General features: G+C 36.5%; 1 protein-coding gene across 8 annotated transcripts in view; it reads right to left on the bottom strand.

Moving 5' to 3' along the window:
- The window catches only part of LOC107221296 (AF4/FMR2 family member lilli), a 206,422-nt gene that overhangs the window by 114,139 nt on the left and 79,567 nt on the right, over positions 1-12,716 (bottom strand). Inside the window, exon 2 of one of the 8 annotated variants that reach the window (XM_046744522.1) lies at positions 11,069-11,530. The exons of 4 other annotated variants lie outside the window; for them this stretch is intronic. Coding sequence is in view for 1 of the 4 variants with exons in the window: in XM_046744520.1 (XP_046600476.1) it covers positions 9,091-9,113 (23 nt within the window). In the remaining 3 variants the exon portion in view is untranslated. Of the gene's footprint in view, positions 1-9,090; positions 9,129-11,068; positions 11,591-12,716 lie in introns of those variants that run through there. 3 more of the 8 variants (XM_046744523.1, XM_015660239.2, XM_046744520.1) reach the window with 3 other exon arrangements.

Genomic DNA, 12,716 nt, shown 5'->3' with positions numbered 1-12,716 from the left:
TACCGACTGCAGACTTACCGACACTTGACGCGGTCGGTAAGAAGTGACTTAACCATTATCCTTAAAGGACTGGAAATTAGATACAAGGCACTGACAAATTGCATGTAAGATTCACGTATTCCTGAAGTGTTTTTTTTATTCATTGTATCGTCTCTGTTTAATCCGAAGATAAATATAAAAACAAAAGTGCAAACGTTGCAATACTGTAGAAAAATTATCCAATGTAACTGTAAATCCTGCTAACGAATAATGAAGAAAAAAAATAAAACTCATCCACAGATTACACTCGTGTGTAAATATGCGCAAAATTACCACTATTACATTCTACTCCTAAATATGTATTTCGTTTACCGATAAATGTGACAAAATTAAGACACAGGAAGTTTGAAGCGTTGAAAGCGAATCAAATTACGACTTTTTATTTTGCTCGCGTAATATTCGGTGCGATATGAATAATTAGTTAGCAGCGACGTTTTGTAACGTTTGACGTGATTATTTATAACTGCAGGGAGTTTTTAGTATACATCACAAATATCAGTCATCTACGTATGGTGTGTAATTTAAAATAAGATTTCGTCTCATTCGCATTTGATTTGCGATAAATTAGCGCAACAAGAGTTTATATTTATCGTTCGAAAAATACACGTACCGCGAATTTCAACACCTTATTTCAACGAATTTTTTACTCCTTTTATTTTCCATATCCATCTTTCTTACTTTAACTTAACGATGACGCCGAACAAACCAGACGAAATCGTATTACGAATAACGGTACTCCAGACAAAATAAGGTGTTTTCTTTTTTTGTTGTTTTTTTTATTTTGGATCAAGAGATACTCATTGGTCAGCTGACCTTGTCCCAAACAAAATAACGTTTACCTTAAAAAATGCAAGTTTTTTTCCATACCTTGCTTGCAACAGTTTTATCGTATCGTTAAAGTGCATATAAAACGTATGTGTGTACATATATTATACATACATGTATGCGTTATCTCAATTATTTTTAGCACCGATATCAGCGATGCGCAGAAATTCAGTTAACTACTCATCACACGCGGTGGAGAATATAATCGGTTTTTTGGTGTACATGATAATCTTCTTGACACACAGCTGTTGTGTTTGCAATATAATAACGTATACTTATAACGCATCAATTGATTGAAATACTAACCGTTGGACATTTAATAGGTTGTAACCAATTTTTCAGTCAACTATCAAACCTACTTGAATGTTAAAAAAATGTAATGCTATCAATTGTTATTGCATAATAGTATTTTCTACGTTTGCAATAAGGAATTGGAAACAAAAAAAAATTAGATACAGGATAAAACATGTGACAAAAAAAAATTTGGATTCATAAACAGAGCGCGAGCAAATCGACGTCACGACATAATCTTCATAAATTAAAAGCGTCAAAAATTAGAAAACGAATTTAATTTAAAAACATAAACACTTACTTTCTCATTTTGCGTTTCCATTGCGCAAGGAATTAAAAAAATTTTTTTCTAAAACTAAAAAAGTTTGCAGGCATTTTTATTCAGAATCGCTTCAGATTCAATTCGAGAAGCTGACGATATTATTTCGCGTAAAGCAGTGAGTACGAGCGGCGTATACCATGTTACGTATAGAATTGACGTGTGTACCCAACACTTGATACATACTTGTGGTTACCTATGAATAGGCAAGTGTCTATAATACAATACGTATGCAGCAGCCACGTGCAAGAGATCGAAGAATGTATCAATGAATGAACTCAACCGCTCGGTAAAATAGCTTTACGCTTACACCGGCAAATGAAAATCAAGCACTATTGCCTGTTGTTGTTCTTTGTTCCTATTTGTTCGCTTTTTGTTTAATGATATTTTTTATTTTCATGTATTTCCACGTATCGCCACTGCAATTATCTCGAAGCATTTTCCTTGTTATTGTATCAAGTATTGACAGATATTTATAAATTATACTAGAAAATTCTTTTTCGTTTTTTTTTCTCTCATTACACGTTTAAATCTTATTATTTATACGCACAGGGAGAGTAGGAAAAAGAACAGATTTTGCTCACGACTGCAGTATGCTAACTATACTTTTTACTATAAATGTAGCAGATTTTACACTGCACACAGCGGATTTCACTTTTTCTAGAGTAAATTCTGCATTTTAAGAAGTAAATTTTCCCAATAAACGTGACGTGCCCTCCTTTACCTACAGTTTTGAGTAAAACCTACTCTTCACTCCGTGCGCATAGCTCTCGATTCTTTCTCGAGATTTGTAAATAACTCGTCATTGAATCAGCACGTCTGCACATGTAATTCGAATACTCAAGGATACGGGTAATGAGTGAAGCAATTAATCAACTATCATTCGGACAATTTTATACTTTATAACGAATAGTCATCTTACGTATACGTATGTATATATCCAAGCAGACTTTTTATTATCGCTGCGTTTCCTTGATTTTGCTATATAAACGATATAAATAAAAAAAAAGTAAATAAAAATACTCAAAGCACGCCGGGTTTGCAGCGTCGATACAAGGAAGTTGGTAAACGAAAATGATAATACTGTTTTTTAGTACGATTAGGGACTTTGTACGAAAGCAAATAACGACGACCGGTTATAGAGAAATAAAAAGATTTAAAAAAAAAAACTCACCTCTGTACGAGGGAATAATTTCGATTAATATCTAACGAAGGATTATAAAATGTATGTTGAGTAACGAGTATTCATTTATGTATGTATGTACAGTATACGCTATGGCGAAAATAAGACCCGTGTCATCGTCGTCGTCACTCGCCTACCCTGGCCTACATAACATCTTCGCAGCAACGTCGAAGAAGCCTGGATCCCCGATATTCGTTCCTCGATAAACAAATATACAACATACATTGCAACTTAAACGTCATCAGCATCTCCTCCAGGGATTTCCCCATATGTGACACTCGCGCAACAAACACAAAACTCGCTGATTGTATTTTTTTAATTTTTTAATTCCATTAATGAGTTCTTTGAAATTTCGTCGCGACTTTTACTATTGCAGCTGCGTAGAAGTTGCGATGTCATGACAATAACTCCGACGTAAATAGTATAAAACGCATACATACATACATATATTACGTATGCATATAATAACAAGTTTTGCATTCATCGTCCGACATAACGGAACGACGGCTCACGTTTTTCGTCCAATTATCTCGCCTCCTCTCAATTCTTCTTTCCTTTGTTTTACTCCGTCATAACAATTTACTGGTTCGCTGCTTCTCGTTCAGTCAGACATTCACATAATCTTTTTCACGACAATGAATACGCGGTTAACGGATTCCATGCGTTTTACTTATCCGTGTAACAATTTTTTTTCGTTTTCAACACGTTTTTTTATTTTTATTTTTTTTTATAGGACTTTGTTTTATTCCCGTTTCCCTCACTTTTGCGGATAATTGTAAAACTCTCGAAATAAAATGTTCAGTCGCAATAGAATCCGAATGAATCATCGTACCTTTTCCGTAACAACGATGATACATGACGTTTATGACGTCTGTGTACGATATTACTAACGCATGCAAGTGATTATATTTTGACAATTATTGAAAATGCGCGTACAATAAACAAAAGAAAAAGATTTTCAATCGTAATGCGCAATGTTACGCAACTCGATATATAGGTATACACCTGTATACACATGTAATAAATGAAATGAAAATCAGCAGTCAATGTACATAATACGGTTTTTAAATTTCATGTATGATACACCGCGTGTACAAAGGAACTGTCGTTACGTAGGGATGTTCGAAAGTTTCGCAAGTTATGAAATATGTTAGGTTCCGTTGTTACTGTTCCTTTTTCTGTTTCTGCCTACTTTTCTTCCATACTACTACCGTCGATCTTGTAAAAAAAGGCACGTAAGCCGACCGTCGTCGCTGCATCAATTTCAATCGGCAATTGTCGTCTGCCACGATATAGGGTAAAAATATATAGCCCAAGTTTGGACGATGAAGTAAGACGAAGAAAAAGAATTGATTAACGAGTGCTAAAAATAAGTTTCATACATATACCTCCTGTACATACGCTGTATTCGTTTCTCAATGTATCGGGATATCACACCTCCGTGTTAATATAATATATCAAAGTGATAATTGAGTAGAATATGGAATTATTATACATATTATATATACATATATTCTTCAATGACAGAGACGGAGAGGAGAAAAAAGATACCCAAGTTGTGCGACTGTACGATAAACTGAACAAGACTTTTTATTGAATTGAAAACCTGTATCATCTTTGATCAAACAGGTTCTATACGATAGATGGATAAAGTCTCAAGTCGTATTACAACTCGATGAGACAAAAATTTCTCACTCAGGAAAACAACGTATTAGGAATTCGTCGTACTTGACGACACTAAGTGACGACGACTTGAGACGATAATTTGATCGCACAATTATAAACGACCAAAATGTATTGCGCTTATGATACATGCGAAATTTTTATTTTTTAAACTAGCTTACTATACAATTATTATACGTATACGTGCAATACGAACATGAAGTATACATCGCGAGTCAACAGGTGCGAACTAGAGTGAAAATAAAACTAACATATAACACAACAAACTACATACATCTCGACCTTTTTTATAAAAAATATAATCATCTACAAAATAAAACCAAAAACAGCATCCAAACTTGTACAATTTTCGAGATATTTCGGTTTAGAGTTAATGAAAAATTCAAACCGGCTGACTCGCAACCGCGTTCCGGTTTCACGAGGCTTCGTTTCAGGCTAAAAACTATCTTTTCAAAGGGCACGTGAGAAGAATAAGTAAAAAAAAATAAATAAAAAATAAAAAAGTTGAACAAACCAGTCCAACGTACCTATACACGTAATACATATCGGCCGGTTCCGTTGTAACAAATCGTAATCGCGCGCGTAACTCGTCGTTATCATAACCATCGCGATAATTATCATAATCATCGTCAAGGCATCAACAGCGTACGGCGGCTAGCGTCTATTGACTCGTTCGAGAAGGTTGGAGGAGGGCGTCCGGCAGTTATTGAATCGCCTCGAGTTTACTACACCACTACGACACCCTTGCCCGTAGTCGAAGCACCGCCATCTAGTATCGGGGTGAAGGTGCGATTCGTGTCGTAGCGGCGACTGCCCGAGCTATTTTCACATCTCGAAGGTTGAACCGTTTCCTCCTCGTCCTTAACCTTCCCTGCGCCATGCGTAACGACGACTAATGCATTATGGGTGAAATACGCGCGCCTACCCGCGGAGTCTTCTGTTAGACGCCAATTTTGCAAATCCATGTTCATCGGCGCAGGTGCTGGTAGTGTTCGAGTATGAAGTGACGATGATATATCGAAACGTTGAAACAAAAATTACTATTTTGCACCTTTGGATTACCTGAAGAAATTGAATTTACAAAATCTGAGTTTGTTGATTCCGTGTCGACGGTTTACTAATTTCAAATAATCTTAAAGTAGCAAAATTACGACTTTCTCCAAAGACGGATCGGTACAACGACGTTCCAAACTTCGACCTGATTCAATATTGTTTTGTAGTCGATATCAACGGAAATTACCACCGATATTATTCAGGCTCTCGGATGTAGCGTAGCAACAGGCAACCAACGAACTCGTAACAACAACTTTTATTATACTCTTGCAATTAGACTCGTTATCGAACTCATATCTGTGGGGTCACATGTTGCAAGATTCAAGTTCGTAATGCAGTTGTAACTATGAATTTGACTGACGAATTGGTTATTCCAGAGATTTCCAGTGATGCAGGATCACAACAAACTCCGTACATCGTGCTAATTTAACACTGGGATAATACCGAAGTAACAAAATAGCCATTTTCTTATCAAACCTGTAAAATTACATCAAGTCACCGACTTCAGTCGCGTCGCTTGCTGGACACGATCTGCGCCTGCAGTTCGTGATTCACAAATTTTTATTCTTCTCGTCCGAGAAATTTATATAACCGATTCGAGTCGAATGGTAATTAAAAACAAGAAATGAAAACGTACATACGTACGGAGTAGGCAAAAACAAAAAAATAAAAAAAAAACACCCGGACTAATTTAATCGTATATCGCGTGTTACGCGATACAGAAGAGCTGAAAACTTCCAGAAGAAAAAATAACGAAACGCGAACGGTTCATATTACATTTGCTGTCTTCAACAAATTCGCAGAATTATCATATCGACACATTGTTCTGAGCAGTAATTATTATTGAACACAGTGCTCGTCGAGTATGTGGAACAAAGAAGCACTCGTGCATTGAGCTTGACGATTAGCTTCTCCGAAATCACAGCTTGCATCGTATAATATATACTGAATAACGTAATCGAACCGCATCAATAACATTGCGAAACTGAAATATTTCTCAAGTATATATCAATCGCGCGTTAACGTTTACCGCGAAAATGTCAATAGTTTCTAACAAAGTAGGCGACGTGATAAATAAAAAGAGGATACATTCTTTTTTCTTTCTCTTCCAATCGATCCAAGGTGCATCGATGTTATACGCAACGGAACTGCTTTATTTTTACGAAGAGTATTTATGACACATTGTATAACAGATAAAACCTAGTCTCTGTGCACGGACAGACGACCCATAATGGGTATCGTTGGTCGTTGCCCTGTCAAAGTTATAATACGCGATAGAAGCAACAACGTTATTCTATCCGTAGGCCGATCCGGGACAGGCTCGACTCTTATCGCATCGGTCACGTTCGAAGTGCGTTGTTAATTAACGCGTGTCGAATCGGCGTTAGTGGAAGACGATACGCGTTTGGAAAACGAAGAGGAGAGTTGAATTTTCGGATCGTTATACAACGACGATAAAGTTTCGTAAAATTTATAATAAAAAATCTACAAGAGATTCGTTCAATAATCGTATACACACATGCGGCACAAACGGCACCTTGAGATAAAAACGATTGAAAGAAAAACCACGGGCTTTGAAAATTGAACGTCAGGAGTATAATTTAAAATACGAAAAGGCAAACTACAACGGGATATAAACAATAGTATGTATAATTGTATACAAGCGCGGGAAGTTTAAACGATCTTATACGATATAATTCGTGTATTATTATAAATAACACCTAAGTATGTAGCTGTAGACGTGGGTGGAAAATGCATCAGGTATAATACCTGATGACACCTGTGCAATATTCACACAGTTATAAAAGTTTGATTACTTATAATTGCGTATGTAATAGCTGACAGAGGGATGAGAGAGGATTGAGCTGAAAAGGGACGAGTTAGCGCGGTGTTTTTCTCCTACTGTTTACGCGGTGTATATGTATGTACATATATAATCTATATACAGAGTTGGAAACACGGGGGATAAAGAGGATCGATAGTATTCCAAGCGAAGTTATAGAATCACAAAAGGGATGTCGATTCGTCCCTCCTTCTTTCCATACTCATCTGTTACACATACATATATATGTATACGAATACTATTCCATAGGTACATATATACACACACACATATATATATATATATATATATATAACGCCGCGACGCCGCCCTGCACGACCCTTAATAAATCATACTTAAGGCTGGCTCGGAGAAAATCGCTTTCCGTTTTCCTCAATCTCCTTTTTTCTCTTCCTCCTTATCTTATTTCGAATGCGTAACGCGGAGTAGCGTAGCGCTGGTTCATCACGCTTATAGGTATGGTAAGGAATAAAGTCAGTCTCTCTTTTCACGTTATTCATACACGTGCCTGCATGGGAGACATTGAACTCATTCTAACGTGGTACAATAATACCAGTCGTTTATACATGTATATACGTTTATACAATACGGTTAGTTGTTGTATCTGTAACTGAAGGAAGTATAAATAATTTATGAAAATCGGCAAATCGTAAATTGTTTTCTCACCCCACCCCTGAATTAAATTCCATTTTATATCGTGCTCCGCGACAAATAGAAGGAGAAAAATACGGTGGAGAAATTAAGATCGTCAAGATTTTACTCAAATCTGCAACAGTGGGGAGAAATTATTGTACATCCCACTGTTAAGGATTTTTCGTAACAACAATTGGTAATCGTTTCAAATTTCCAGACTCGAGACAGTCCCAGAGGACGTTGATGCCTTGACACATATCGGTGAGTTTAAAAAAAAAAAAAAAAAAAATCCGAACGTTGCGGTAACTTTTAAACGCGAAATTACTTGAAACCAGTTTGCACACAGCTTGCGCCTGAATATCGTGAGACGAAGTCATCGTCCCAAAGACTATCCCGCGGGATCTCTCAGGGACAACGAAGACACACATGCAGCTTGTGCTAGCCTAGCTACAAGTAGCGAGTTGTCACAGAATCTTTTTTCCCCTTGTTATCCAATCTTCGCCGGTTGCTTTTTTCCGACCGTAACAAATAAGAGATAAAATTTTATCAACGTTCTACCAATTAAGAAAAATTATACTACCTATACGATAACGTCGCACGTATGCTCTTGCGTAGCTGCTGATTATAACACGTGAACTTGACACTACCGCAAAATTTATTGCTCTGCAAATGTAAGCCGTAAAATATGTTTAGGAAAAAAGCATGCGATTTTTCTGTTTCTACCTACACTTATTTTCTTCCTCTTTTCAATTCTTACGTTATACTTATTTAATGGGCGTAACGCCGTTGATTTTGGGGGAAAACATAGACTTTCACAGATTTCCTATATTTAAGCATGCATTAATCCGTCTGCATTGCCTCGTACATCAATTACGCAACGTACATAAATATGAATCAGAAAAATACGAAGAATTTCTTTGAAAAATCTATGGGAATTCCCCGATTATTGCGAAACATGTAGACATACAATGTAAAAAAAAACGTGAGTCACAGACCGGAAACGGAGTAACTCTTTAAGGCGATATGTCGACGACGACGGTGTGAGGAAGAAATAAAATTTCCATCGCCAATATCTAGCGTTACGTTACTCATGCTGAAACTGGTTCGCGGAATTATTCCACGAGCGTAGAATATTGGATTCGTCAATCTGTTTTTTTTTTTTTCACCATCCGCCGATCTCAATCATGCGAAACAACGTACTAACATTGCAATAATAATTACCAATCCCGATACGACGTTTCCATTCTTTTGAAACCACGACTTTTGCGATGCTTGTATTTCCGTTAAAGAAAGAAAAAATCGAAATACTTATACGTTGCATACTATTATTAAATACACAGAGACGAGAATTTAAAAGTGAAGTCTAATTATAACAAAAGTAAAAATTTTCAATAACTTCACCAACTCGATTTCGCGTTACCGAACTAACTTTGGCGAATTCGTGCGCTTCGCTTTACACGCTTGCAAAAAAAAAAAAATAATTAAAAAAAAAAGATTTTATAAACAACAGAGCACATAATCTCCGTTAAACCAAACAAGTTAACGGATGTGAATTTTTACATTTACTCAGAAACATACAGGCTCTCATATTTGCCGACAAACGCGACTGTCCGACCCTCGACGATTTTTGTTTTTTCTTCTTGCAAATAAAATGAAATAAATCAATTTTTGAAAAAACGCAGCACCGATTCGAAGTAAAATCGAATTAAAAATCCTGACCGCACATAAACAATCCGTTAACGTCGATTCTCCAAATCCGCGCATACCGTACGCATGTGTGGAATTGCGAACCTTGAACGAACAACCAAAAGTAAGAACGCGACGCGACGCTCCGACTTCTCTGCAAAGTACGATCACCGCTCATCGTCAAACTACTGCGCATCCGTATGATCCGCGTCACCGATCTGCATGTACGATCCACCCGTCGTTCATCGCGGCTGATCGCGAGCAGCCATTTTCAAAAGAAATCTTGGCTTACGATTAGACGCGTTAACACGTCTATATATAATACACACATGTGTATTACATATAATACCGAAAGTCTCTCCGTCTGTCTACCTGCCCGTACGTTCGCTTATAACTCTCAAACTACCAAATCGAATTAGATTCTTCTTTATTTTCCTACGGACAGCTGCAACGTCTGGAAAAAATTTAGGCTACATACACGGTTACAATCGGTTAAATAGTTTCAAAGTTATAACGATATTTGTTGGCCAGTTGACAGGGGAATCAAACACTCGTATGAGAACGCTGACAAAACACACCTAGAGATGGAGAAAAGTGAACGTCGAATAAGTTTCAACGTCTCGACGAACTCTACGAAAAAGTCCGCGAAAGCATACGACGGCTGTGTCTAATAGAATTCGCCGTAAGGATCGTTTGAAAATATTCACGGGCGGAGCCGCGACGGGCTTCCAGTCACGTATGTATATTTGCCGGTTGGTAGACTGCTGTATGTCAGCGTTACGTAACGTCAGCTCTGCACAGCGTATAAGTTGAGATAGACGGCTGGCGGGCGGTGAGCGAAAACGATAGATAAGTCAGGGATATGCGAATTGGAGGGGGGCATTAATGGCAAGACACTCGCTGCTTTCTGCAAAGATGATAAAACACAACGGTTGTAACCTCTGGCCCGTTGACCCGAATGCCTGACGTCACTCGCGTCCTCGTCGATGGAAGAGGAAGACCGACGACAGGTAGATATCGAAATCGCCTATCGATTTATCGCCGATAACGATTACGCACAGCGCGATGTTACAGTCACATTATATACACGAGTAACGATTAATATTGATTTAGGTGAAACTCTTATTAATAGCTGTGTATTTCAAACGAGCGATCTTCGTTTTCTTTTTTTTTTCTTAAGAATCTGTAACATCATCGTCTAATTATTAAATACATTATAATTTTAAACACGTTCAAAACGAAAGACAAAACCAGCAATTGAATTGAAATATTGAAATGAGATTATTTACCACGGATTTCAACCATGGAGTAAGGAGTAAAAAAAAAATTCATTCAAGATATTACATCACCGTGTTACATCTGTACTTGAAATTTGTATCGTTTCATTGTAACTGGACTAAATCCTACTTGTTCATTTTTTTCTTCCAACAGTGCGCGTAAAGGTAAAATCTGAAATAACCAACACACAACTGCGGGTAAGAAACAACTTTCGTAAAAATATTAAAAGACTTACCGAAAAGTCAGCGCAACTGTCTAATACAGCCTCGCGACAACGGGATACGACAGTGAAGCGATGAGTATTATCCAAGTATGCAATGTATAATCCTGGTTTAAAGAAGAAGGTCGTGTCATCGGGAAAACACTAATCACGCACTGTCACACGTATATATGTATATATATAATATAATATATATATGTATAAATCTATATTTATGTATACATGTAATATACATACATGTATAAGCACAGGATGATAATGATGTTGTATCACCACGTACAACTTGACACTCTTTGGTATAACTTGATCATACTTCGTAAATAATTTACGACAGATGTGTAATTACCATCAATATATAATGCACAATGTAATTCACTATCGTTGACTTTTTATCATTTCACCTCCTCATTTTTTTTTCATTTCACCTTCGTCACTGACAAATACGATTACACGATTCGTTGTTACAATTTTTTTTTCCTATCAATTCTCGTTGTTATAATTCTTATTATTATTTTTATTAACAGTTTTGTTATTGTTATTATTGTTGTTGTTGTTGTTGTTATTATTATTATTATTAATAATATTATTATTATCAACAACGACGACGAGATGAATATATTAATATATACGTTGAACGTGTAATAACGTATGATAATAATTATCAACAAGCACAATATACGTTCTATATACCTATATAATTTATAATATAAACTTGGATAGAGAGATTGAGTTTTAAAATTTCCACTTAAATACGCGAATATAATAAATATTTACTAATAATCGTTATGCAGTATCAGCTGCAACTGGTTTTTGCGTGTTTAATGCACACTTTCTTTCGTTTTAATTATGCATTTCCATCATTTTGCGCACGTTCTAAAGAGCTGTAACCACATAAAGACAAAAATAAGAATAAAAACTCGTACCGTCATACATGAATGTATGTATGTATGTATGTACTAATGTATGCATGCACGCGTACGTCGCAACAACGAAAATCCCCAAGCGTGCTGCTATAATTGTTACGTCTTAAAACGCTCGCTGTTAGACTCTATTAGAGATAATTAACAACCACACGTTCGGCTCCGAAACTTTTTCTGCTGACTTTCGCCGGATCTTTCAATTTTCTATCCGTACTTTTCCTACGTCCAACCCTCACAAGTACCTAGCTGCGTATTTTCCGCTCACGTCCGCATCCTACAAATTTATGACCCGTGTCTTACCTTTCTTTCAATTTTTTTCTTTCAATTATTCACTCCGCGAGTTATTATCAAAAAAATTTTAATCTATACTCGTATAAAAATCTACCAACGAGAGAACTTCGTATTATAAACCGATCACATATTTAATTTATCACCACATCGACTCGTTAAATATATTTATTGTTATTTTAATCACGACCAAGTCTCATTCAAACCTAAAAGCATCTGTAATCCTCAAATTGCGAAATATTACGCGGAGTTCACGTGATATCCGAATCCAACGCAGCAGCGACAACAACAACAATAATAGTAATAATATTAATAACAATAATAATAAGGATAAAGCGCGCGACTTGTATCAACACGAAGAAAATGAATCGCTGTATTATACGTATATTCGTTACAAGAAGTACACTACAGTCAGTTTCGCGTTATCTTCGGTATCCGTTTAACTTGTCCAATCC

Source organism: Neodiprion lecontei, chromosome 6 (assembly GCF_021901455.1).
Source record: "Neodiprion lecontei isolate iyNeoLeco1 chromosome 6, iyNeoLeco1.1, whole genome shotgun sequence".
NCBI lineage: Eukaryota > Metazoa > Arthropoda > Insecta > Hymenoptera > Diprionidae > Neodiprion > Neodiprion lecontei.
This window is presented reverse-complemented; position numbering and strand designations above follow the sequence as displayed.